We start from the raw sequence: 27,276 nt of genomic DNA on the forward strand, positions 1-27,276 counted from the left end.
CTTCAATTACTGACAGCCTAAGGTGAGCCAACGTCGTCTCTCCCACAAGTGGTCTTCTTGTTTCCGCCCTTGCCCACCGGCAGCCTATTCTGAGGGGCTGTGACTCTCAATCAAAGTAAGAGCTAAATCCTTCCAAAGGCCTCTGAGCTCCTAGATAATCTGTGCCTTCCCTCTACCCATGATCTCCCTACTCCTGTCTCTTCTCCCTTCCCTCTCTGTGTCTGCTCCAGTCACAGTGGTCTTCTTGATGTTCCTGGAAACATACCATCCTTGGGGCTTTCGCATTGGCTGTTCACTCTGCTGGGAAGGCTCTGTTCCTGTGCGCACATTCCCAACTCTCCCTTCCTTCAAGATTTTGCTTAAATGCCAGCTTCGCAGTGAGGATTGCAATTGGCAATGTATTCTTCACCTCACCTCTGAAACTCCCAGCCCTCTTGCCCTGTTCCATTTTATTTTCAACTGCACTTATCATCTTCTAGCATGATAAAATTGATTTATGTTTATTGTTTGCCTCTCCTCTCACTAGAATGTAACCTCCCAGAAGGCAGAAATCTGTTTCATTCATTGATGTTTCCCAACATGCCTAGAACAGTGCCTGGTTTAGAAAGCTCTCGATGTGTAATTGTTGGATGGATGAATAAAGGTGGAGTAAGTTTGGGCCGCACTACCCAAAATAGGTTTAAAGTGCTGTGCGTCCCAGCTTACCTTCCCCCACGCTGTACATTTCTTTATGACAAAATTGCAATTTTCCTTACCTTCCCCCCCACCCTGTACATTTCTTTATCACAAAATTGCAATTTTCCTTTATGGAAAAGAGCTTTTCTTTGGTCTTTCCTTGTGAGTTTCTCCAAAGCAGATGAATGAACTCCATGTTCTCTTTGATGTTTCTAAGGAAGATGCCTGGTTCATGTTGGCAGGGCCATGTACTCCAGGATGGCCCGACCAGAGTGTGTTCTCATGCATGTACTACAGCCGATACAAGAGCTGTGCCTGCCTCATTTTAGTTTTGTGTTACAGAAAGGTGGCACAATTATAGATTAAGGCATGATGTCTAGGAGTACATTTTTTTAAAAAGATTTTATTTATTTATTTGAGAGAGAAAGAGAGAGCACAAGCAGGGGAGGGGCAGAGGGAGAAGCGGACTCCCCACTGAGCAGGGAGACCAACTTGGTGCTCAATTCCGAGAACCCGGGACTCACGACCTGAGCAGAAGGCAGACACTTAACCAACTGAGCTACCCAGGCACCCCTAGGAGTACATTTTTGATCTTCAAAACATATTCAGCACAGGGGCGCCTGGGTGGCTCAGTCATTAGGCGTCTGCCTTCAGCTCAGGTCATGATCCCAGGGTCCTGGGATCGAGTCCCACATCGGGCTCCCTGCTCCTCGGGAAGCCTGCTTCTCCTTCTCCCACTCCCCCTGCTTGTGTTCCTGCTCTCGCTGTGTCTCTCTCTGTCAAATAAATAAATAAAATCTTTAAAAAAAACGTATTCAACACATTTCCAGGACCCATGATTATGGGGTCCCTCCTTCACCTCCCCCTTTCCTAGGGACAACCTAGGATGGAAGACAGCACTGCTTTCATAAGCCTCTTTCTTCTGCAAGAGAGACCTTTAGCAAAGAAATTTCCTCTCTGACACTCTTTGAAAGAGTTCAAACACATTTAAGCATGGTTACACACCCCTTCTGAGTGTATGGGGAGAGGAAACATACTATGTTCACAGGCATTTGTATCAAGGTACATGTTGGAAAGCTATAGGAAACTGGTCATGCCGGAAAGCGAATCTTCTCCCTTCTCTACCTGATCACTCTGGTAACAACTCATCCCATCACTCTGTCACTTCCTTCTTAGCACCTACCAAATTACTAATTATCTGGCTATTATATTTATTATGTAATTGTTATATATGCACATAGTTGTTCATATGTTTATATACATGCATTACATATACTTATAATAATATAATTGTTATATATAAGAATATTTTATTGTTTTTACCTGTGTCCTCTACCAGACAGACCATGAACTCTATGAGGGCAAGGGCTGTATCTCCAGCATTGAGTGCAGAGTCTGGAATAGATGCTTCTCTTTATATGTTTGAATAAATAGGTAAAAAGTTAAAGTGGGTGGCTCAGCCATTAAGCATCTGCCTTCAGCTCAGGTCATGATCTCAGGGTCCTGGGATGGAGCCCCAAGTTGGGCTCCCTGCTCAGCAGGGAGTCTGCTTCTCTCTCTCCCTATGCTCCTCCCCCCGCTCATGCTCTCTCTTGCACTCTCTCTCAAATAAATAAATAAAAATCTTTAAAAAAAAATAAAATGAAAGAAGGCAAAAGAAGTGTACCTGCCTATAATGGTCAATGCTGTGCCACAGTAAAATTAATTTATGTGCTTTTATGTGTGCCATGGGGGCCTTATCTGAGATTTTTGTCCTGCAACTACAATGGAAAAGATCATCTGACTGCAAGTTTGTATCTGGCCTTAAATTCTAGGTCTTTCCCAGATAAGTCTTCAGGTCACAGTTTGTTTATTAGTAAAGTGAGGGCATAGACTAGGAATTCTCTAAATTACTTCCACTCTTTTAGTGTTTAGCATATTTTCATTATATATTATTATCAAACTTGTTAGTAATTTTTTGACAATTTCCTGCATTGCAGCCCACTCTCATTTAGATTCCTATTGTGTGCTTGTACTTTGCTGATCTATGTAGCTTCAGACATGTGATTTGAAGGCCCAGTTTCATATACAGATAAAATATTACATATTCTTATGGTGAGCTTATATTTATAACGTGATTTTTTATATCACATCTTTACTTTTTAATTTAACCTGGAAAAGTTACACAATAACCAGTGTTAGTCTTTTTTTTTTTTAAAGATTTTATTTATTTATTTTATTATTTATTTGACAGAGAGAGACACAGCGAGAGAGGGAACACAAGCAGGGGGAGTGGGAGAGGGAGAAGCAGGCTTCCCGCAGAGCAGGGAGCCTGATGCGGGGCTCGATCCCAGGATCCTGGGACCATGACCTGAGCCGAAGGCAGACGCTTAACGACTGAGCCACCCAGGCGCCCACCAGTGTTAGTCTTAATTTTTAATCTTTCAGTGCCCAAATTACTACTCTACTAGTAGAATAAATAAATAGGATCTGCTTATAGTTTTCAAGCAAGAAGAGAGCACAGAGATCATTTCATCCATATTCCTTATTTTACTAAGAATGGTAAAAAGACAGTGACTTGCCTGGCATCACATAAGTTATAACTAAACTAAATGTAACTAAAACACACGTAGCTGGTGGCTCTCAGTCCTTTGTTTTTGAAACTACAATCTAGTTCAACTCTATGAGATGGCTGTTTATGGTGCACAAGACAGACATAGGTATTACTCTCACGGAATTTACCATCCACTGAGAGATAAAAAAAATTATTCATAATTATAAGGAGGGTTACAATGTGCTATAATCTAGCACATAGCCAAGGAAATTGGACCTAGATGAAGGCTCACGGTAGGCATGATGATGATTTTATAGGAGTTGAAAATGCAAAGGAGTAAGTGTGGCAATGAGGGAAGAAGAACATTGTAGGCACACCAAACAGCCCATACGAAGACCTAGAATGAGTGGATGGTATGTGAAAGGACCTGAGTGAAGGCAAGAAGGAGCCCGAGGGGCAAGGGGAAGAGAGCTTAAGATAATAACCTAGGGTGCAGATCAGACTTTGGGTGGCCATACAGACCATGGCACGGATTAGCTGGATTTGGACTGTAAGGTTCTAAGTAGTAGAGTGGCCATTCTTGGAAGTTGTGCAAATCCCTTGAGTATCAGTTTATTTCCAATGGCATAAAAGCAGAGTCCACACCCGTCTTCACGCTGATCCTGACCCAAATGCTCAGCAGTGATTTGCAGGAGGCATGGGAGGTACAGTTGGTTCTGCCTGTTGTCCTGCCCTCTGGGTCAGCAGCACCATTGCCTTGCTGTCTAACCTGTTCACAGACTCATGTTTGGACTGGCTTTCTGACAGTGTTTGGAATAGTCCCCTCTTGACCTGGCAGCTACCCACTTCTGCCACTTTGCCTCACTTGAAATGTTGCGATCCTATCTCAGTATCCGAGGATGCCGATTTGACTCTCAGCTGCTAGCAGCCTGTGGATTTGAGTCCCAGTAATGGTATTGGTCACTTAAATTTATGTCTTTTAGCATCTAACCTGTAATCAGAGTTTCAAAAGAATTGTAAGCATTTGCTGCCTATATTGCTTTTCTTTATTAAGAACGTGTGGCTTTTAAGATAATGACTGAATTTCTAACTTATAATTTAGTTCACTTGCTCCAGTTGACATGATTTAATTTTTTAACATTTTGCTATGGGTAGTGGACGTGATGAACACTATGTGTTCAGCTGCTCTTTATTTGTTCTTTAATTTACAGTTTTCACGTGTACTGAAGAATAGAGCCTGGCCCACCTTTAAACAGGCCAAATCTAAAATCTCCCCACTACACAGCAGTGATTTCTGCCCTACCAACTGCCATGTCAACATAATGGAAGTTTCCTATCCCAAAACATCAACCTCCCTGGGGAGTGCATTTGGTGTTCAGCTGGATAGTAGGAAGCACAATTCTCATGATAAAGAAAATAAATCTGAGCAAGGTATGTTAGCTTTCAAAACTTTCTCAAATCACAAAAAGTTATTTAGGCAATTATTAACCTTTCCAGCGTCCCTGAAATAGAATCAATTCCTGGTGTGTAAACAAGTCTGAATTTTAGAAAGACAGGGTTCCTCTCTATACTCATTTGGATAATTATACATAAATGTTTATAGAATCAAAAAGGAGTTCTGCATTTTTATTATTTTTCCTCCAAGAAGAACGATTGTTCTTGCTTCCCTCACATGTATGACAGGCACAGCTTATCCTGCTGTGAAAACCACTAGTCTGAAATGGCCCTATCACTATGAGAAAACTACAGGGGGAGCAGCTTCTGGGATGCGCGGTGCCATTCCACACCAGCACAGTAGAGCATGGGATTGAAGGGTATTTTAATCACAACTCCCATAAGCTTTAATTCCTGAATTAAATTCAGCATTGGATTGGCATTTTATTTTATGTAAGCCTGAGTGTCTAGAATGAATTGCACTAGATCATTATTGTAAGTTAAAGGCCATAAATATTATTCTGGAATGATTTTAACTCCTCAGGGAAACTGAGCCCTATGGTGTACATTCAGCACACAATCACGACCATGGCGGCCCCTTCAGGTCTGTCTCTGGGACAGCAGGATGGGCATGGGCTCCGGTACTTGTTAAAAGAAGAAGACCTAGAAACTCAAGATATTTATCAGAAACTATTGGGCAAACTTCAGACTGCACTGAAAGAGGTGGAGATGTGTGTTTGTCAAATTGATGAGTAAGTATATTATTTACTGTACTTCTAAATGTGCCTAATAAAATAGCTATAGAAAATGTGACTTTTGAACATCCATCAGTTTCTCTTTCGTTTTTAGAAATGTAAGATTGTGTGTGTGTGAATCATATAGATCCTCTTTATTCTAACACCTTAAGAGTGATTATAACATGGCAACTATATACATGTATATTTTAAGGAAGCACTTAATACCAGGGAAGAGAGTGACAAAATTCTGCCTTATAGAAAACACTAAGTCTCAATGTGAAAATATTAAACTGAAAAATATGATTGAAAGAGTACCAACTAAGTATACAGATTTCCTGGTATCCTTGATAGGGCAGAACACAGTATTTAATGTATATGCACTCAGTAGATGTGTATGAAAAATATAAAATATAGCAAATCTTTAACATACTTGTTAAATGAGTAAATGCAAAATTATGTTTTGCTAGGACCAATGACCAATGAATGACCTTTTTTTTTTTTTTTCTTCTGATTGAATTAATGGTTTACTAAGCTATAATAACCCAAATAGCTGTGCCGGTCATTTGGAAATTTTTATCAAGAACGGAGAAGAGGAGGAAGTTAATTAAAACTTTTCCAAAGAGGTTGACTCTGATTCTTATTTAAAAATTTGATGGTTGGACAATTGCCTCAACTCTGTGGGATGATTTGCCACATCATGGTGTGTGATTCTGTGTCACTAGTCAAGGCAACTCTGTATAAAGAGCAAGGGCTTTGGGACAGCTTGGTCTCTCATGTATTAAACAGGATGAAGAATAATAACAAATTACAAGTTTGTGGTGAAAATTATAAAAATTAATACAAAAAATAGTGCAGTGCCTAACATTATGCTTGCTCATCATTTAAGGGGTGGAAATTGGTGAATATATCTGAAGTTGATAGAATTCGAAAATGGCATAGACACCAATATCCTCTTTTTATCGTGCTCTCTTTATGAAGTTAGACATTTAGATTGCTGTCGGATGTGTATTGTTTCATTCCCACACATACATCATCCCATACTTCCCTGGATAATTCAGTTTTGACATAAAATATTTAGAACTTATTCTAATCCTTTTTGGTAATTGGACATTATGCTAATAAAATCTTAATTGACATGATCTCTCTTTTTTAAATGTTTTCTTATTTTTTTAATCTTATTTATTTATTTGAGGGAGAGAGAGACCACGAGCATGAGTGGGGCGGAGGGGCAGAGGGAGAAGTAGGCTCCCTGCTCAGCAGGGAGCCCGACGCAGGACTCGATCCCAGGACCCTGAGATCATGACCTGAGCCGAAGGCAGACCCTTAACCGACTGAGCCACCCAAGCACCCTGACATGATCTCTTATTTTACACATCTTTAAAATTTAGAGATCAAAATCACCATATTAGATGCATCATATTTCTAAGGTTATCTTTAGATAGTTACTATTTACTATGCTAATTTGTTCTGACATTTTTGAGTTAATTTAGACTTGAAATTCTGTTTTCCTGTGTCTAATACGCTAGTTTTAAAAAAATTGTTTACTACATCGGTATATTATATTGTGACTGCCCCATTTACAGATGAATTAAATAGTTTGGGGCTGCTAAGAGAACAGGGGGCTATTTTTTAAGCAATTGTGTGATACTTTGGATTTTTTGAGAATGACCTTGTGACACATAAGTTAATATCTTAGGGCATTATATTTTGTTTCATTTAATAAATGGAATTTTATTATATGATATGTTCTATTTTAGAAACCAGTTTTTTTTTTCTCCCTAAAGTATTTAGGATGTGTACAGAGTAAGAATCTTTATTAATAAGGCAATAAATAGTGGCACTGAATCATGTATCCTAGCCCTCAGAGGGATTTTAGGAGAACATCTGGACCAATCCCACACTGCCAGTCAGGCCAAGAGTTATTATTCCTGCTTTTCAGATGAGTCCTTTACCAATGGCAGGATTATTGATGTGCCTGAGCAGATACTACCTCGGAGACCAGGCCTCTAATGCATTGACTACTCAGCACTTCCTGGCAGTTGTCCAGACTTTGGCTGTCTTCGTTAATTTATTGATTTTTTTTTTTTAAGTTTAGCTGATGTAGATATATTTTCAAGAAAACAGAGCCAAAGGGCTCCCTTTACTTGGCTTAAAATGCTTTATATTTAAAGCACTCATTTAGGGGAGTTAAGCTATTTTTATTAACCAAAACTACTTAAAATAATTACCTATTTTTACTTAAGACTTTCCCACTTTGTTATTCTAAAAGCCTTTCCCCCACTGTGCATGTTTATTAGGAAAATGACATGAAATGAGCAAGTGATCTGAGAAACTTCCTTGGTCTTCTCTGTGTGTACCATATAATTTAATTCTAAATGTAAATATGTTCCACATAATTCAATGTGCAATATAATCCCTTTAAAACAGTGCAGTCGTCCAAGTGCCCGGATTCCCTATTGCCCCGTTCAGAGATACTGCAGTGCAGTCGAGCTTGACAAATTATTTGAAAAGCTAGTTACTAAACAATTTTCTCACCATGTAGTAATTATTCTTGGTCGGACATAGATGCCTCTGCAGAGCCGAGAAGCAGATCTCGGACACTCTGCCAAGTTTTAAGAGAAATTGCCTCACAACATCTCATTGCTGGCCTTTCTAGAAATCCTTTGTTCCCGAGAAAGGGCCTGGTCCTGAGCTTGTCTGCTTACCCTGCCACTTGGGAACACTTCTCCCAGAAATAAAATTTCCTTCAACACATAGACATTCCACTAAATGCTTCTACTTCCTTCAGATCCAAAGATGGGACTAGAGACACATTTGTTGTCTATTAACATGAAATAAGGTGATGTTATAAATTTATTCAACATTCTATAGTTCCTGTCTCATTGAAGCTAAATACTTTTGTCCTTCAATGGGCTATTTTCTGGGTAATGACACTTAGGTACTAGACAGAAGTAAAGGGCAAAATAATTTGTGGATAATCCAAAACCATTGACGGGACTTCAGAATACAGCGTTTGTGTATTCTCTCAGGGAGGAGACAAATAAAGAGTCGTGGGGGCTGGTGAAGATAAGAAAGCTGAGAACAGACCTGCCTTTTATAGGTGCCAGATGCCCCGGACTGAGTGATGAACAAACCGCACTGTGGGACACTTAGTGAGCTGGGCTTACGGGTAGGAATAGTGGGGTTGTCGGTGGAATTATCTTTGAGGTTTTCCCAAGCATTTTGCTGGTAAAAAAAATGAAAAGAGGACCCAGCTTCATAAGCACTAACATGTATCATAGGGGTTTATGTGCCAGGCACAGTTTTATCAGTACATGCACTGCTTGATTTCATTCCTACCGTCCCTCTGTGATGCGGGTTATGAAACACAAGGAAATAGCACATTAAATCTCAAACTTAAAATTTGTTTCCAAAACTGAATTCTAGATTTCGTTTTACAGAAAGCTACTCTGACTCCTCCCCCATGAAGGTGTTCCCTCTTTTCAGGAAAGTATCCCCCATCTCTTCAGTTCTGCAAGCCAGAGTCTGGGTATTACCTTTAATTCTTCTCTTTCCTGCCCCTTCACCTCCAGTACCTTATCAAGTTCGGTCAAGTATACCTCAGAATGTATACCTCAGAATGTATCCGCTCCATCACCATTGTCCCCTCACTAGTGCCCACTGTAGGAGTTGCCACGTATGCCCTCCTAATGCATTCTACAGACAGCAGATGCCAGAGGGATCTGTAAAGGTAAATCATGCTAGTTCCCTGCTTAAAACCATTTCATGGCATTGGGATACTGCATTATTGTGGCCTGTGTAGCCCTACACAGTCTGCCCCTGTCATCTTCTTTAGTCTCATGTCTCTGAGCTCCAGCTGCACTAGTTTTTTCTGATCCTGGAATGTGTCAAACCTCTGCATGGTCAGTGCTGCTCCCGAGGTTTGCGGCTAGCCTTTTAGGCACTCAGGTGTCAGGCTAATGCTGATTTATAGAGAGGCTCCGCCTACTTCCCCAGGATAAGGTAGATACTCCTATATCCCAGTCTCATATGGCATCCTTCTAGGTATCCTACTCTCTGTACAGCTGGTTTTTGTTTTATGTTAACAAAACCCTAAAGCCTCACAGACTTTAAACAACAGGCTTTCTCTCTTGCTCGCTCTCCATGCCCATCTGGGTCATAGGGTTTCTGCTCCACGCTGACCTCACTCAGAGTTCAGGCTGACAGAGCCCCATGAGCTGGAATGTCTCTTGTCCCATCAGCGAGAGGGAATGAGGTAGGCTGCACCTTTGCTTAAAGGCTTGCACCTAGAAGGGACTCAGGTCACCTCCACTTACGTCACACTGATGAAAACAAGTTTCATGGTCATTCTTACCCTCATGGGGTAGGGGAGGCCACCCAGCTATGTGCCCAGGAGAAGTGGGATGTGGTAGATAGCACTAATGACTTCCTCCCTCCAGAGTGTATAAATGATAGGCAGGGAGGGGATGTTCTGCATCATTTGTAAAGTATATGTATATAAGTGTGTGTCTCATTCACCCCATCTCCAAAATGAGGATCCTCACCATAATAATAGTCCTACCTACTTCATAAGGAGGTTTTAGGTTTGAATGAATTCAGTCCTTAGCATGGTGACTGGCATAAGAGCTCAACAAATGTTAGGTGTGATGAAAATGATAAAGATGGTGATATTTAAGTCTCAGTTTAATAGAAGAACACACAGGTGGATGCAGGATACTATGTACAAAAATCTTTATTCGTCAGGGGTATGAGAAGGAGATTGAGCCGCTCAGGATTTTAATTGAGAATTAACGGACCTAGAGTAGGTAGCTCAATATTTTATATGAGCAAAAGTGAAGGAAAGCTCTTTCTGTATGCACACATATATAAAGCTAAATTTATGCATTATTATTACTTTTAAGAATCTGGAAATGTTATGCAAAAGCATGGTGTCGGAAACACTGCTTTTCTATCATTTGTTTGTAAGCCTAACACTTGTTCCCACGGGGTCAGTGCAAGCATGATTGCAGCTGCTTAAAATGAAAAGCAGTGAATTATATTATGTGAATATAATTCATATGACTTTGAAAAAAAAATGAGGATGCTCGGTCCCATGACTTCTAATTTAAAAGATACATAAAGCACAGAGTACTCCTTGCAAAATGAGAACTCCTGCATCTCCTTCCTCTTTGGTATTCAGAGTTCATCTGTCTGTGCAGTGTAGAGCTTGGGTAATTAGAGTTAATCTAATGTTTTAAGCTTTTGGGTGGACGGAGTAAATAAATACACATCTGTCTTCCAAGACATAAAAGTATCTGTGCAAATAGAAAAACTGTTTAAAAAATAATTTATAGCTTCACAGGGCCTTGAGCAATGTAACACAGCCCCCTGATTTTCACTGGTACCTAAAAGCTATAAAATGCCAAAATATTATTCAAATGTTATCTCACAGTGAGACCTTCCCTGACTACACTATTTGAAGTCACAGCTCCATCTCCCTCCCCTTGTTTATTTTCCTTTTTAACATTTGTCGCCATGTGATATACTATACAATTTACTTGTTTATTGTTTGTTTCCTCCCAGTAGAACCTAAGCTCCAAGAGGACAGGGGCTTTTGTTTGTTTTGTAAACTGCTGTATGCACAACACCAAAACAGTGCATGGTACAATAGATGTGTCTAATGAACTAATTAGTGAAATCTCTTAACATAATATTTACTCAGTGCACAGCATTGGGTTTGACTTGATGGGCTGTATGTGGAGGTATAGGACATTCTCATAGTCTTGAAATAAACATGACATTGCTGTGGAAAAATGAGCGTGAAGATACGTACATAAGTGCTGTGGACTAGAACAGAATGTCGCCCGTACTTGGTAAATGAGAAGGTGATTGTTGGCTGGAGAGGCCATGCAAGAGCCGCTTGTTAAGATACGGTTTAATTCATTTTGCAAGTTTTACAGCAATTTGTTTGATAGCAAAGACTGATTCCACATTTGCATAATTTTGAGTTAGTACTAACAAACTCTTTACAGCCCAACATTCAAATCTGGAGTGATGGAATCCCTGCTGCCCAAAGTCCACATAAGGGTGACACCAATTCAGAACTGAAGATTGTGTTTTAGCCTTGAGCCCAAATGGAAGAACTTTACATTTGGGCAGATTCGCGACATGCCATCGTGACTAGATTGTGGATGATATGGGGGTAGCCCCTGCTGCCTCCTGTCCTCACATTGTATGTGACTCTCTTTAATGTCTTATGGTCGTGATGGCCAGAACACCTGCTTGTATGAGCAGTGAGAAAGGATTGACCACATGATATTCTTCCTGTCAAATAAAGACAGCTTGGGAGAAACCCAAGGTGGGGGTAGATGGGTAGATGGGTTTTTAATATCTGAGGGTAAGCCAGTGAGGATATGTAAGCACGTTTAGTGTTTATTTTAATATTTGGGTAGCACTTTAAAGTTGTCTAGGTATTTTTAGATGGTAGTGATAATGGCTAGGGGAGAGAGGTGACACCCTTTATGTACTGGAGTATATTCTCATTTCATTGTCACAGAATCATATGGGCTAGCTATTCTCCATAGATGCCAAAGAGAATTATAGTGTTGTTGTGATAACAAAACTAGTAAGTGGTGGAACCAGGTTTCGAGCACAGTTTTCTAGGCTAAATTGTGTGCTGTTTCTGTTACTTGTTCTGACAGGAAAAAGTGAACTTCATGTGACTGTTTTTAAATACAATCAAAGATTAATTTTATGTGAAACAGAAACACTCTAGAAATATTTCTAAGCCTATCATATTCAACAAGTAAGGTACTTACCTGTGGCAGCCAGTTTGAAAATGTGCACTTATTTTCTTTTTTAATATCACATTGCAGCCTTATGTCTTCTATAACATATTCTCCTAAATTAGAACGTAAGACATCAGAGTGCATAGTACCACCAGACAGTGACAACGAGAAGGGAGAAAGAAATAGCAAACGAGTCTGTTTTAATATGGCAGGAGACGAGCAGGAAGATTCAGGTCATGACACCATCAGCAACAGAGACTCTTACAGGTAATTCATTAATTCCTTAAACTCATCTCATCAACACAGTCAAATGTGATTCCTTATTTTCCACAGAGGTCTTGAAAAAAACATTTCGATTATCATTTTTGTTTATTGCCCTCACAAAATAACCGCCGGCTATTACCAACCCCAGACAAAACATAGTGTGGTCCTGTAGAATCTTTCAAATTATTCTTTTTTCATAATCTGAGTAATTTGGAAAAAGCATTTTTTTCTCCATCTCTGTGGACCTAATTTGGGGGACTTGTTCTGTTACAGATTATGTAACATGTATAGCAGATAAGCAAATTGAGCCTATATTAACATTTTTTTCAGATATCTGTTTCTGATTATTGGACTGTCGGGTGGTGAATAGGAGTTCTTTTTGTTGTGTTTCTACCCTTTTTTTCTTATATTCTGTGTTCTAAGGGAATTGGACTAATTTTTCCTGCTCACCTCCATGACCAGCTTTGTGTCTTTTTTTCTTCTCTTGCACACATTCTAAAGATTTTTTTTTTTATTATTCATTTGAGAGAGAGTGAGCGAGCGAGAGCAGGAGCAGTGGGGAGGGTCAGAGGGAGAGGGAGAAGCAGACTCCCCACTGAGCAAGGTGCCAGAAGCGGGGCTCGATCCTGGGACCCCGGTATCACGACCTGAGCCAAAGGCAGACGCTTAACCCGCTGAGCCACCCAGGTGCCCCTCTCTTGCACACTTTCTGTACAATCTTGGTAGGATTGCTGTAACAAAGTACCAAGGACTGGGTGGCTTAAACAGCAGACATTTATTTATTTGTTATCTGACAGTTCTGGGGCAGAAGTCCATGATGAAGGTGTCAGCAGGGCTGTTTTTTTCTGAGGTCTGTGCAGGAAGAATCAGGTCTAGGCCTCTCTCCTTGGTTGTAGATAACTATCTTCTCCTTAATGACTTCATTTTAACTTGATTATGTCTGTAAAAACCCTCACTCCAAACAAGGTTGTATTCCTGGGTCCTGAGTGTCAGACTTCAACCTCTGGATTTTAGGGGGAGATGCAATCAACCTGTAACACCTTCTCTCCAAAGTCTTGTCATCTGCCTACCATCATCCTTCCAACGATGGCGGCTCCAGTGAACTTCCTTACGTGAAAGTGCTAGTTCTCCTTTGAATCCTCGTGTCACCTGACACCTCATTGAGAACTGTCGTCACCGGCCATATGTGCTGCGTGTGTGGCTTCAGCATCTCCTGTCTTATTTACTTTAAAGACCATTTATTAGAGAGAGAGAGAGAGAGAGAGCACATGAGCGGGAGGAGCAGAGGGAGAGGGAATCTCTAGCAGACTTCCTGCTGAGGCTCGATCCCAAGACCCTAAGATCATGACCTGAGCTGAAACCAAGAGTCTGATGATCAACCGACCGTGCCACCTGGGCGCCTCCTGTCTTACTTACTTTAATCAAAGACAGAACCTCTCTTATTCACTGTTATTTATTATACAGTGTTTTACAATGAAAAACCATTAAGCAATTACTATTAAAGTTATTCTCTGCAGAGATGTTTAGCACAAACTAATAGCTAACATTAAAAACATTTTTACCAGACACATGGGGAAGCAGGATGATCTCACATAATTCCTGGCACAGCCCTGTGTGGCACATGCTGATATTAACTCCATTTTACATGTGAAGAAGCTGAGGCCACAGGAGTTCCATAATCAGGTGGTCTGACTCACGGTTTCTCTCTTAACCACTGTACTATCCCAATTTCTGCATGAAAAGGATTTTAACAAATATGTGAGTTAATTATTCCTAGAGATTTAATAGTATATAACACAGATTAACCACCTTTACCATTTCATTTACTTTTAGCTTCAAAGGATACCAGTAGACTGTTTAATAGGAACCTGTGGTTTTTCTCCAATGGGAAATTACAGATCTAAAAATACTTTCTTACCTCAATTTCTAGTTATCAGATAATTAAAATTACCCTCCGAGTCTCCCTCTAGGTTAAACTAGAGATTTTAAATGTAAATTTAGAGTTAAATAAGTCCTTTTTACTGATTCTGAGAGGGGGAAAAAGTATTTTGTCTCTTGTACTCTTTCTGAAATCTATAATTTGTCCATATTCACATACAAACCTTTTACACATTCTTTCCTTCGACATTGACCATTATCAAGCACTTACCAGGTGTGGTGGCCAGTGCTGAGTTCTGAGGGGGAGACAGGGTGCCGGTCCCCTCCGGGGAAGCTCAGACTGCAGCTGATGAGTTATAACTGAAAGCTACCAGAAAGATTTGAAAGGCAGAGATCATGAAACAGGACCTTGTCTCCATTAGCACATTAACTACAGACATGCCGCCTCAAATAGATAATGACGAATTTTTTTTTAAAGATTTTACTTTTTTATTTGACAGAGAGGTAGAGAGAGAGAGCACAAGCAGGGGGAGAGAGAGAAGGTTCCCCACCAAGGAGGGAGCCCGATGCGGGACTCGATCCCAGGACCCTGGGATCACTACCTGAGCCAAAGGCAGTCGATTAACCAACTGAGCCACCCAGGTGCCCCGATAATGACGAATTTTAAGTGTGGTTTGACTCCTAGTTTTCTACCTTCAGATTAAAAAAAAAAAATCATTCAGGATCAGCCTACATGGCTTCAGAGATTTTGAAATACGATTGAATTTAAATTTTTCTAAAGTGTAAGATAAAATGTGAGTCGAACCAGATTTATCTTTCTCGTCATTTTCTCTAAGACCTATTAGTAAGTCTAACTGTGGCATGACACGTGTATCTGATAAGACCTGGCAGGGCAACGACAAATGCACGCCCAAAGTGACGTGTGCCTCCTTCTTCCCAGCGACTGCAACAGCAACAGGAATTCCATCGCCTCCTTCACCAGCATCTGCAGCAGCCAGTGCAGCTCCTACTTTCACAGCGATGAAATGGACTCAGGTGCGTTTGCTGAGGCGTGCGTCCTTTCTGCTCCCTGTCCTCTGGGGGATACCTCTCAGGGATTACACTGTGTGATTCGACCTGCGTTTTCACCTCGTATCAGTCATCCTTGGCAGCCACATGTGCTGGATGAAGTCAACGTCCCAATCCCCTTATGAACAGAGTGAATTAAAAAGAGACGAGAGAAACAAATGAAGTCTGATCTTAGTATCTATTTTAGGAGTTTTCATGGTACTACAAGGAGGCTAGGTACACAGGAAACAGGTTGTACTAAAACATGAGGGGTTGTTGACTGTGTGAGGAGGCGGGTCAGGCTTTGAACCTGAGGACTTCTGAGACAGTAGGTGCACGGGGAGCCGAATGATGAGGAAAACACTGACTGATAGAAAGATCTTACAGATATCTGGGGTGTGTTAAGAACAAAGACTTCGCATCCGATTAGGACACATCTTCATTTTGAAATATGCAGTTTATTTCAACTATTTAACAGTTAGAAAACTGCACTATTTGAAAAAATCATTGACATAAGATATATATTGTTTTTTCCTGTGAGGCACTCTGCTCCCACCTCTATTTCAAAGAGCAATCATCTGATATCCTAATTGCTATTAAGTCCTTTGGAATTCTTTATCTGATCATGAGAACATGATGGAATAAGAGTGCGTGTTTAATTATTATTTTTTAGTTTTATTTATATTAAAATATTTTAGCATGTTAAACAAAGATGGATGATTTATTTTTTTATATCTAGGTGATGAGCTCCCCCTCAGCGTTCGCATTTCTCATGATAAACAGGACAAGATACATAGCTGCCTGGAGCATCTTTTCAGCCAGGTATGATTGGGACAATTATGGGTCTTTTTTTTTTTTCCACAGATCAAACTGTCAGGAATCCCTTTTTCAGACATAGTAAAAAGAACTTAGAGTAAGAATGGAAAGGCCTCAGTCTGTCCCTCCATCCCCTTCACCTCAATTTCCACAATTTAAAAGGCAATAAATATTCTTTAGCCAACGAACCCAAAGGATTGTTGTGACTGTCAAATATTTTATGGTTCTTGGAAGAAGTACAGTTATAAAAACAGAAGTTATTCTTTTTATTATTTGTTTCTTTGTAGGTTTTCAGAATTCTTTATGACACTTCTTGCTTAACTTTATTCCTAATTTCAAGAAGCTCAAGATTCTCTTGGTGTTTGTGTTGGTGTTTTGCATTTTTTATTTTTTTTATTTTATTTATTTATTTTTAAAGATTTTATTTATTTGCAAGAGAGAGAATGAGAGACAGAGAGCATGAGAGGGAGGAGGGTCAGAGGGAGAAGCAGACTCCCTGCTGAGCAGGGAGCCCAATGCGGGACTCGATCCCGGGACTCCAGGATCATGACCTGAGCCGAAGGCAGTCGCCTAACCAACTGAGCCACCCAGGCGCCCGGTGTTTTGCATTTTTTAAAAAAAATTATATCCATAACCAAAATTCCTAGTGTAAAAGCTTTTACTGCTTTGAAAAGGATTATGATGACTTTTAGGGTTTTTAAAAATAACTCTAGAAATCTTCTCTTATAAAATGAATATATTGAGTATATTTATATCTTATATTAATATATGATGGGATAGTAAGAAATATTGCAAGTGTTAGTGAGTTTATTCCAATATTTTATTTAAAGATAGATTTTGCAAGCATCATGAGATTGCAAAAATAATTGTGGTTTTAAGACAAAAATATTTCACAAGATTTGCTCTTGGAAATGTATATTACTTAGTATGTAACTTTCAGAAATCTCTGCTGTTATGGTAGGTGGATTCTATTACCAACCTCCTAAAAGGGCAAGCTGTTGTAAGGGCCTTTGAGCAAACCAAGTACCTCACACCAGGTCAAGGATTACAAGGTAAGATTTAAAAAATCACTGTTATAAGCAATCGGGAAACAAAGGTGGGAAATAATACAGTCATGAAGTAAAAGCATAGTGTAAGAGGAAAATGGCTGCTCATGTTTCATAATTCCCTTTATATTAATTCTATTTTGATCATTTTTGAATATATATAAAAAGTCAGTATAGGATCTTTTAAATTTCTTTGCAAGTTTACAATGTGCAATGCCTGTAGGGACTAGAATAAATAGGAATGAGTTAATTGAAGAGATATAAGTGTGGCATATGTGTGAAGTGTTTCAGCTTTTGCTGAAACCAGCGTAATGCCTACTTGGTTGTAGCCCATTGGTTGGGGGAAGGGGTCTCGGGAATGTGCTTTGGCAAACAGAACAGCCAAACAGAACAACATCTAGAGCTGCCACTTTCTGACATCTAGTTTCGGATGTTGAAAATAGAGTTTTTATCTAAATTTGCTCCTTTTTTTAAATGTTTGTAAGAAAATAATAAGGTTAGTCTTTCTTTTTTAGATTTAACCGATTTTCTCCTGTAATATAACTAGAGAAAGTACCACCATGCTAATAACCCAGGACATCAGGAATGAAAGAGGATTCTGAAGCTCACAGATTTGTTAACTGTTTGGTAAATGGTTGAAACTTACAAGAGATTTTCTGTATTTATTTAGAATTTCAGCAGGAAATGGAACCAAAGCTGAGTTGTCCAAAAAGGTTAAGGCTTCACATCAAGCAAGACCCTTGGAATCTTCCCAGCAGTGTCCGGAATCTTGCTCAGAACATCAGAAAATTTGTTGAAGGTCAGGACGAAAAGCAAAGAATATTGCATAGTATCAGCAATAATCATTTAAAACCAAAAGTTTGGTAATGCCCTGATTACTTTTTGCAGTGTTTCATATTATGAGGAAAATCAAAGAACTGGAAAGGGTGAGGGAGGAAGGAAGCAAAAGAAAGAATAGGATTTTAGAGCCTTATGTTCCAAGGATCTAAATGATGTACCCTGTATGATGAAGAATATTCTCAGTGAATAAAATAAGGGCTCATACTTGGGAGGACGTGGAATGTGGAGAGTTTCATATTTTATAAAATGAAACAATATCAGCAAAATTTCTAAAGGAGTCCCGAAAGTCATGAAGCTAAGTTTTATGGGAAGCCTAAAAAATTAATTGTGAATCTGTGAGAATCAAAATAATAGGATAGCTTATATCATTGGTTTATAAGTTTCGTATTTGTCTAAGTTTATTGTTATTAACTATCATGACATTGTTTACTCAACATCCTCTAATTGATACAATCTGCAGCTGGAGATACAACATTTCAGGACAATTCTAGTGCATCTGATCACATGTTGTTTAGGGTCAGGGTACTAAGTAGAAAATTCTGAGAGTTTCCAAAACAGATATGGTGGAAAAGATGAAATGAGAAATTTGTTTAATGTTTTAAAATGCCTAATTCAGTGATTTTCTTCCCAGCATTAGACCAGTGGCCGGCGAAGTCTGGAGATATTTTTCGGTTGTGACAATTGTGGGGCTGCCACTGGCATCGAGTGTGTAGAGGCCAGGGATGCTGCGTAATGTTCTGCAGTGTACAGGACAGTCCCTCACAACAAAGAATTATTTGGCCCAAAATGTCAATAGTGCTAGGGTTAAGAAACCTCCACAATAAATAAGTATATGCCTGCATTTAAATTTTTATTCCTCAGCCGTTTGTATGTCGGTTGCATGTGGTAAGTAGTACTCAGCAGAATTACAGCATGCCCCCAGTCACTGCCATCTTTTTTAAGGTAAATTAGAGAGAGTTGTATACTTTGCTGTCAAAAGACAGCTCTTAAATCTGATAGAGTCTGAGCCTGTGACATAACTCTTTTGGGCCTCAGTTTCTTCATTTACCAAATGACAGAGATGTGTATATGTTCTGTGATTACTAAGTCTTCTGCCTCGAAATATACTCAAATATAACAGCTTAGATACTTATTAGGGATCAGTAGAGGAAAGGTTTGTACAGATATGGAAAACTCCAAATAAATCATGGCAATTCTATTGTGTGTTTTTGACAGCTGGATTTCTTGGCTACATTTTTATTTTATAGCTAAATATAATGGTTACTTGTGATAGATTATAACATCATATTTAATGAAAAGTCTGAATTTAGAACCTCCCAAAGTAATGAATAAAAAAAATGATAAATACATTTTATAAAGACTGCTTGGTTTAAGGAATTTAAACATATATTTTACTGAGTAAAAAGTTTTTGTTTTTTTCTTTTTGTAGAATAAGTGCCAGTATCATAACACTCCTAGGAATTATAATTCGTGAATCTAAATGCACTTGTTCTCTCTACCCCTGAAACTAATCATACACTATGTGTTAACTAACTTGAATTTAAATAAAATCTTTAAAAATATATAAATGCATTTGTTCTCATCATCTTTGAGGGGTTTTTTTACATTATAATTGTTTTCAGAGTAAATGCAATATCAGTTAAGAACAGAGAAATCTTGAAACCTTTTCTTGTTTTGTTTTTTGAGGAGCTTTATCTTTAAGATATAAACTTTTTCTAATGCGGGATAAAAAGCTTAATTTTTTTTTAGAGAAACTTTTTTATCTTTTTATTTTATTTTATTATGTTATGTTAATCACCATACTTACATCATTAGTTTTTGATGTAGTGTTCCATGATTCATTGTTTGCATATAACACCCAGTGCTCCATTCAATGTGTGCCCTTTTTAATAAGCTTAATTTTTAATGGTATTTGTTTTAAAAATCTTACATTTTCATCTTAAGTCCCACTTTTATACCCTCAATACCTCACTCAAATCACAAGAAGCAGCTGTAGGAATGAGAACTATTTACAGATATTGCTTGGTGTATGTTGTGAACATGGATGCCACTCTTGGTCAGGGGTGCCCAACAGCTGGCTGAGTGTGGTTGGGTATGCTGAGTGTCTTCCAGTAAATGGTGTGGGGAGGGCTCTTTGCAGAATTTAAGTTACAAACCTGGTTGCAAGTTTTAGTGAGATGCAGTTATTCTTTGCATAAGTGCTGTGATTGTCACTATGTTAAGTGAGTCTTTAAAAAATGATTAATCACTAGTTCAACCCGATGGACTGTCAAGGAAGAGGTCATGCTGTCATTTCCTCGTCATCCGTGTGTTGTCTGGTCCTATTATACAGGATGGAAGCAGCAGCATTGAGATCCTTGTAATCAACTGCTTGTTGTATTAGAAGTAACCTCACCAATTCATTATGAATTTATTCTATTCAACTTAAAGTAATTTTCATTCTATTTCCCAATTGTCTTTGTATAGGGAATTGTTTAATGAAGGGTTAGGTCTTGGCTAGCAATTCAACATAATGTCACCTTGCCAGAATTTCGTGGTTTATATATGTAGCTGGGATAACCCCATTCTCATGTTTCTGTAGGGGAGGAAAAAAGTAGTGTCTTTTTTTCCTTCTACCCTTCTAGGTTCTTTGGCTGGGCTCTATAAATTAGTCAGACTAAAGACAAATTAACAAGGGAAACACATAAATTTATTTAATATGTTTTACATGATACAGGAGCCTTTGTAAGGAAATGAAGACCAGAAGAAATGGTTAAACCTGAGTGCTTTTATACTAGAGTATAAGCTTTTATACTAGAGTATAAGTATAAGCTAAGAGTAGAAAGCTTTGGAAAAATGTGATAGTATGAAAGGGTATGTGCTAAGGGTAGTAAACTAGAGAAACTTAGCAAAGCCTGTTCCTCTCAGTGTCCCTCTATCATTGGAAATAAGGAAGCTCCTTTCCTCTGGGATTGGGAGGGCACTTCTCACAAAAGGGTTTTATGACCAGTTTCAGGGGAGTTGGGGGAGGTCAGAGAGTCCTCCATACACCTGCTGTTTATCAGATTCCTTCAGCTTAAAATTTTCAGTATGCCAAATTGCCATATTTGAAGGTAGCATGTTCTGAACCTCATCATTCGTTCATCTCTGAGTTCAAAATATCCTATCAAATATATACCAAATGGTATCAAAATATAATAATTCTAGGATCTTTATATAGGAAGCACTGTTACAATGCCATTCCTAAGCTACATCACACTGTGTCATTCATGTGTTCATATCATAGCTTGCCAAACTGAGGGTAAAGGAGAGCAGAAAACACAGTGCGCTGAATGGGGGATAGATTCATTTTGTCGTGTCACTAAACACTAAGACGATGCCTGCCTCCTGCTTCATCACTACACTAAATTATGGTCTCAAATTATCAGCCAACTGAAGATGTTTTTACTTGATTAGCACACTGTGATACTGTGTTTTATATAAGAAATATATATTTGGTCTTTGTCCCCTTTCCTGGCACAGACTTCCTGAAACTCTTGGAATTTCTTATGATGAGAACTATAAAGGTATCTTTTGTTATGCCAGTGAGGTGACTTTTGGAAAACTTCTCAGAATGGGTGCTGGTTGCCAAGGAAGCCAACCATGTGATTAGAGGGTTGGAACTTTCAGTCCCACCCCCAACTTCTGGGAGTGGAGAGGGGTTGGAGATTGAGTTCAGACACCAATGACCAATGATTTAATCAGTCGTGCCCATGTAATGAAGCCTCCATAAGATCCCAAAAGGATGAGGTTCAGAGAGCTTCCACGTTGGTTCTAGAAGAGTGGTGCATGTAGAGAGCATGGAAGTGCACCATTTCCCCATGCAGTACCCAGTGCCTCTTCCACCTGGCTCCTGAGCTATATCCTTTTACCATAAATGGATGATTTAGTAGGTAAAATGTTTCTCAGAGTTCTGTGAGCCACTGTAGCAAATTAATCAAATGTAAGAGAGAGTCACTGAAACCTCCAATCTGTAGCCAATTAGTCAGAAGCATAGGTGACTTGTAGTTGGCACCTGAAGTGTGTGTGTGGTGGGGGGCAGTCTTATGGAACTGAGCCCTTACCCTGTGAGATCTGATGCTATCTCCAGGTAGATAATGCCAGAATTGAGTTGAATTATAGGATACCCAGATAGTGTTAGACAATTGCTTGGTGGTATGGGGAAAAAAACACACATTGGAACTGGTGATAGAATTGGACCCACCATCACCTTAAATTCAAATGTTTATTAGTAAACACATTTTCAATTCTTGCCCCCTACAAAAGTTGTATTCTTTCAAAATCTCCCATTGTTTCAGCAACTTATATTTTTTTTTCGTTTTTTCCCTCTGCCTTGGTCCCAAATACCCTAAAGAACGTCTTCCTTTTTTTTTTTTTCTTTTAAATCAAAAGTCTCCAGTTTTCCCCTTTTTCTTCTTACTTAGCTCAGTAATTGGAACAGCTTTCTGGATAATCCCCCATCTCTGTCTTTTCTGATTTATATGTTACTATATACTATATTCAACTTCCTAAAATATTATGTTCATTTTAGTACCCTGCCCCAGAACCATAGTGATTTTTGTTAGATAAGTCTAAACTCATCAATCTGATGTTGGATGCTGTTTTTCAATGAGGCTTTCTAATTGTATCCCAATCTCAGTCTCTAAATGATATAATAAAATCTTTTCTATGCTAGATTGTTGGATATTTGGTATTCATTCTTTACTATATTCTCTTGCTAGCACTCTTTCCCACTCTTAGGATATGTACCTACTCCCTTGACGTTGTAACTTTAAAAAATGTTTAAAAACATTTTCAAGACTCAGAATTCTATACCAACTTTTTAGGTGGATTCAGATTATAATAATAACAGTGCTTCACAGATACACAGCATGTTAAATAATTTTCCAAGGCTTTTAATATATATCCCCATTTATTTTTCCTACACAGGCCTATAAAATAGATAAGATAGGTGTTATCATCACTTATGAATGAGCACCTTGAAACTCAAAGTATGGTTGACCATTGAACAGCATAAAGGTTAGGGGCACTGACTCCCTGCATAGTCAAAAACCTGTGTATAGTTTTTGACTCCCCCAAAACCTCACTACCAAGCTCACTGCTGACCAGAGCCTTACTGATAACATAAACAATCAGTTAATACATATTTTGTATATTATATGTATCCTATATTGTATTCTTTCAATAAAGGAAGCTAGAGAAAAGAAAATGTTGTTAAGAAAATCATGAAGAAAAGAAAAATACATTTACAGGACTATACTGTGTTTATAGAAAAAATTCCACATATGAGTGGACCCATGTAGTTCAAACCTGTGTTGTTCAAGGGTCAACTATGGTTTAGCCATTTTCTGAAGACCACAAAGCTAATACAGGAGTACCCCATTATCCACTGTTTTGCTTTCCTTGGTTTCAGTTACTCTTAGTCAACAACAGTCCAGAAGGAGATGATCCTCTTTCTGACTTATTGTCAGAAGGTCAATAGTAGCCTAACTCCTTGTCACAATGCCTACATCATTCCCCTCACTTCATCTCATCACACAGGCATTTTATCATTTCACATCATCACAAGAAGGATGAGTATGGTACAATAAGATATTTTGAGAGAGACCACATTCACGTAACTTTTAATACAGTATATTATTATAATTATTCTATTTTATTATTAGTTCTTGTTGTTAATCTCTTACTGTGCCTAATTTGTAAATTAAACTTTGTCATAGGTATACGTATGTACAGGAAAAACCGTAGTATATGTAGGGTTTGGTACTATCCATGGTTTCAGGCACCCACTGGGGGTCTTGGAACGTCCCACATAGATAAAGGAGGATGACTGTAGCAGATGGGTCTTGTGACTCTTCGTCCAGGGTACTTTCCTGCCTCTGAAATTCTCTTGTTCTTGTGTTCTCACTTATAAAATGTAATGTCCTCTCAAGTATCTCCTATATTTCTTATCAGGTAATTTTGTCACTCTGACTCTATTGTGAACCTGTTTGGATTAGGATGCAACTTAATCTTTTTTATTTCCCATAATCTTGGACACATAGAGAAGCTCTGTATGTTTTTATATTTACTTATTGCTAGTAAACTATTTACCAATTAGAAGTAAAGCAATGAGTATGAAGTTAATACACATCATTTAGCAAACATTTGTGATTGCTCTTGTTTGGAGATAGGTTGGGAAGAAGAGTATTTGGAACTATTTAGTATTGTTCTGCCCTTTAGGGCAGTTCTTGACTTATAGATTGGAAAGGAAGTCTAGAGAGAGAGATTATATATGTATAATATATACCTTGTGTATATTACATATATATACGTATACACATATACACATGCTATATAATCTCTAAGTATAATCTGTATAATTACATATAATTTATAATTCTAATATATAATGAACAATATGATATGTATAATTATATATAAAGATTATAAAATGCATATATAATCTTTAAAAGTTTAAGTAACTAAGAAAAAATACTGTTTGAGAGCTTATTGATCAAGACCCTAATACCTATAGGAGTTTAGAGAACACCATGCAAACTACAGCAGTTAAGGATGACTTAACAGAGGTAGCAGGATTTGAATGGTGTTTCACAGGCTAATTCAATTGAGAACTGTAAGAAATTTTAGCATCTTGAGCAATGGATAGAATTTATATAGACAGATAGGAAGAATAGCATGTCAAGTAAACGGGATTTTTATTATCTAATATAGTAAGATTGTGCTAATTTTTACACAGTTAGAATGTGGTGCTAGTGACAGAAAAAGACTGAACAACTAAGTGTTAATGTTTTCTTTTTCTGCAGAGGTAAAGTGTAGGATACTCCTGGCTCTTCTTGAATATTCAGGTAATATTTTTCATTATTTTTACTATTTGAAATTATTGTGGTCCATGACCTTAGAAATCTCATGATACCAATGCAATGCCTTCAACAAATTAGATGGAAATACAGTCCCTACTTTCTCTAAAATCTTGCAAAGATTTAAGAAAATACTTAGTTTTAATAAAAACATAAAAACATGCTCATCTTCAATTATAGGTACAAACATGGAAATGTATATAAGTATTTATATAGAATATAATTATAAAGGAGAAAGGAAGCAGGTTTGGGTAAAGTTAATTGTGCAAATGGGATTTATTGTGGAACTATGTCTAACTTTTGTTTATGAACAAGGATGTAGGTGGGCTCAGATTCAAGGGGTGGAAAAGCAGACCTGTACTTTGGAAGCAGGAGTCTTTTACAATCTACCACACCTGGAAAATTTAAATTATAAGTGAATGAATGAGTCAAGTTAATCAGAGGGCTTCTTTTTGTTTGTTGGCCGGTTTTTGCTTTAATTGAACACATAGTTGTCTTGCTTTTTTGACTGAGTAATAATAATAACAAAAATATCTTATTTTTTTAGTTTTACTAATAACCACACAGTTGATAGACCTCATATTTATGGATTTCCTTGGGTCCTCACAGTCACTCTATGAGAATATTATTATCTTTCTACAGGTTTAAAAGTGAATAAATTAACATTCAGGCTGATTAATAATATTAACTAGAAATGGTATTCATTCAACACATATTTTTGAGCATCTGGAAGATTAGATGCTTGATTGAGTAAATGCATAAGTAGTAGGTAGCAGATGATATTCAAACTTAGTTATGGCAATTCCAGAAGTGGTCCTGGAATGCATTGCTGTATTAATTAATATTCAGGTGGCTATTCTTATAGATCCTTATTTTGATTTCAATTTTATTTTTCTATTCCTGTGGTAAGTCCCTTTTTCCTACTTTATTTACTCACTTTTTTTCCCTTGTTTACATAGGATGGCACCAGAATGTAGCCAAATTACTCTATATTGTTGGCTGCAGAATTATGCTCTCCACTTGAAAAGGGTAGATTGTGTCTGCTAAATATTATTTTTAACTCACCTCTATTCCTATCCTTCTCTCTCTCTAATCTCTCTTTTATCTCTCTGTTGTTATTTTTTTATTATTATTTTCTTTTCCCTACAGTCGCAGAATAATGACTGGGATTACTTGTGTGTCTATTATTCTTTTTAGACCAGCTATGGAATTTGAGCTTTTTAAACCACGGAGAGTAAATAAAGTGTTACTATTTTAAAACATGTTTGTAGAAGGTGAGTTTAAGTAGGTGCTCAAATACTGGAATGAAACGGAAGCCTTTGATAAGTAAAACATCCATTTCTTTTGAGTGTATTCCCACTACAAGAGAATTCTTACTCTGCAAAAACAATAAACAATAAACAAACTGTCACCAAAAAACAGCTCCCTGCTTTTCTTCTTTTGCTAGAAGCTGGAAGCAGTTGTTGTTGATCCTGCTGTAGTTCTTATTGATAAAAATGAGGAATGAGAATAGTTTTGGGGAAGGATGGACACTCGTGAATTTCGAACAGCTGTATAATTAAAAGAGACTTGTCAGTTTTTCTTGGGAGTTTGCTTATATTGGTGTCTTTATTCATCGTATGGCTCCTTCCCTGGTCAGCAATAGAACTGAAACCCCACTCAGTGCCAGGCACCCTGCTAGATGCTGGAGAAAAGAAAAATCACAATAACAATACTGTGCAATTTCACTTTGCTAACTAAGCCATTTATCTTTATATCTCATTTATCTTTATTGCAGATCTAAGTAGAAATAACCCATAATATATAAAGGAATCTGATACCTAGGATTATATGGTTTAAAATGAGTGGAATGGGTAGATGAAAGCAGATTATATGTCTCTAGGTCCATGAGCACCATTCACATTATATGCTACTTCCTCTGTCCTTGATGTGCTGATGGTCTCTTGGGGAACCCAAGCATGTAAACAAACTCCCACACTGCTGAGTGATGAGCCATCTAGTATAAGGATGTCCCCTGGACCGTGATGGCAGAGCAGGAACTCCATAATACCTACGGAAGGAGAAAGGAAATTTCTCAAGGGTAGATAATATTTCAGTAGTTCAATGGGTTCCAGTAGTTCAAGGAGTTGACTCTTAAGGACGATTTATTTTATTTTTTTATTATGTTCAGTTAGCCACTGTATAGTACATTATTAGTTTTTGATGTAATATTCAATGATTCATTAGTTGCGTGTAACACCCAGTGCTCATCACAACATGTGCCCTCCTTAATACATCACCCTATTACTACATCCCCCCACCCCCTCCCCTCTGAAACCCTTAGTTTGTTTCCCAGGGTCCGTAGTCTCTCATGGTTCGTCT

At 38.2% G+C, this 27,276-nt stretch overlaps 1 protein-coding gene across 1 annotated transcript in view; it reads left to right on the forward strand.

The window, feature by feature from the left end:
* PREX2 (phosphatidylinositol-3,4,5-trisphosphate dependent Rac exchange factor 2) overlaps window positions 1-27,276 on the forward strand; it is a 285,562-nt gene that overhangs the window by 164,935 nt on the left and 93,351 nt on the right. The window contains exons 24-31 of the mRNA XM_032421606.1: window positions 4,420-4,639; window positions 5,187-5,394; window positions 12,234-12,413; window positions 15,229-15,323; window positions 16,075-16,157; window positions 17,113-17,203; window positions 17,868-17,996; window positions 24,862-24,903. Of these exons, the coding sequence (XP_032277497.1) occupies window positions 4,420-4,639; window positions 5,187-5,394; window positions 12,234-12,413; window positions 15,229-15,323; window positions 16,075-16,157; window positions 17,113-17,203; window positions 17,868-17,996; window positions 24,862-24,903 (1,048 nt within the window). The remainder of the gene's footprint in view (window positions 1-4,419; window positions 4,640-5,186; window positions 5,395-12,233; window positions 12,414-15,228; window positions 15,324-16,074; window positions 16,158-17,112; window positions 17,204-17,867; window positions 17,997-24,861; window positions 24,904-27,276) is intronic.

Source organism: Phoca vitulina, unplaced genomic scaffold (genome assembly GCF_004348235.1).
Source record: "Phoca vitulina isolate PV1807 unplaced genomic scaffold, GSC_HSeal_1.0 scaffold25, whole genome shotgun sequence".
In the NCBI taxonomy this organism is placed as follows: Eukaryota; Metazoa; Chordata; class Mammalia; order Carnivora; family Phocidae; genus Phoca; species Phoca vitulina.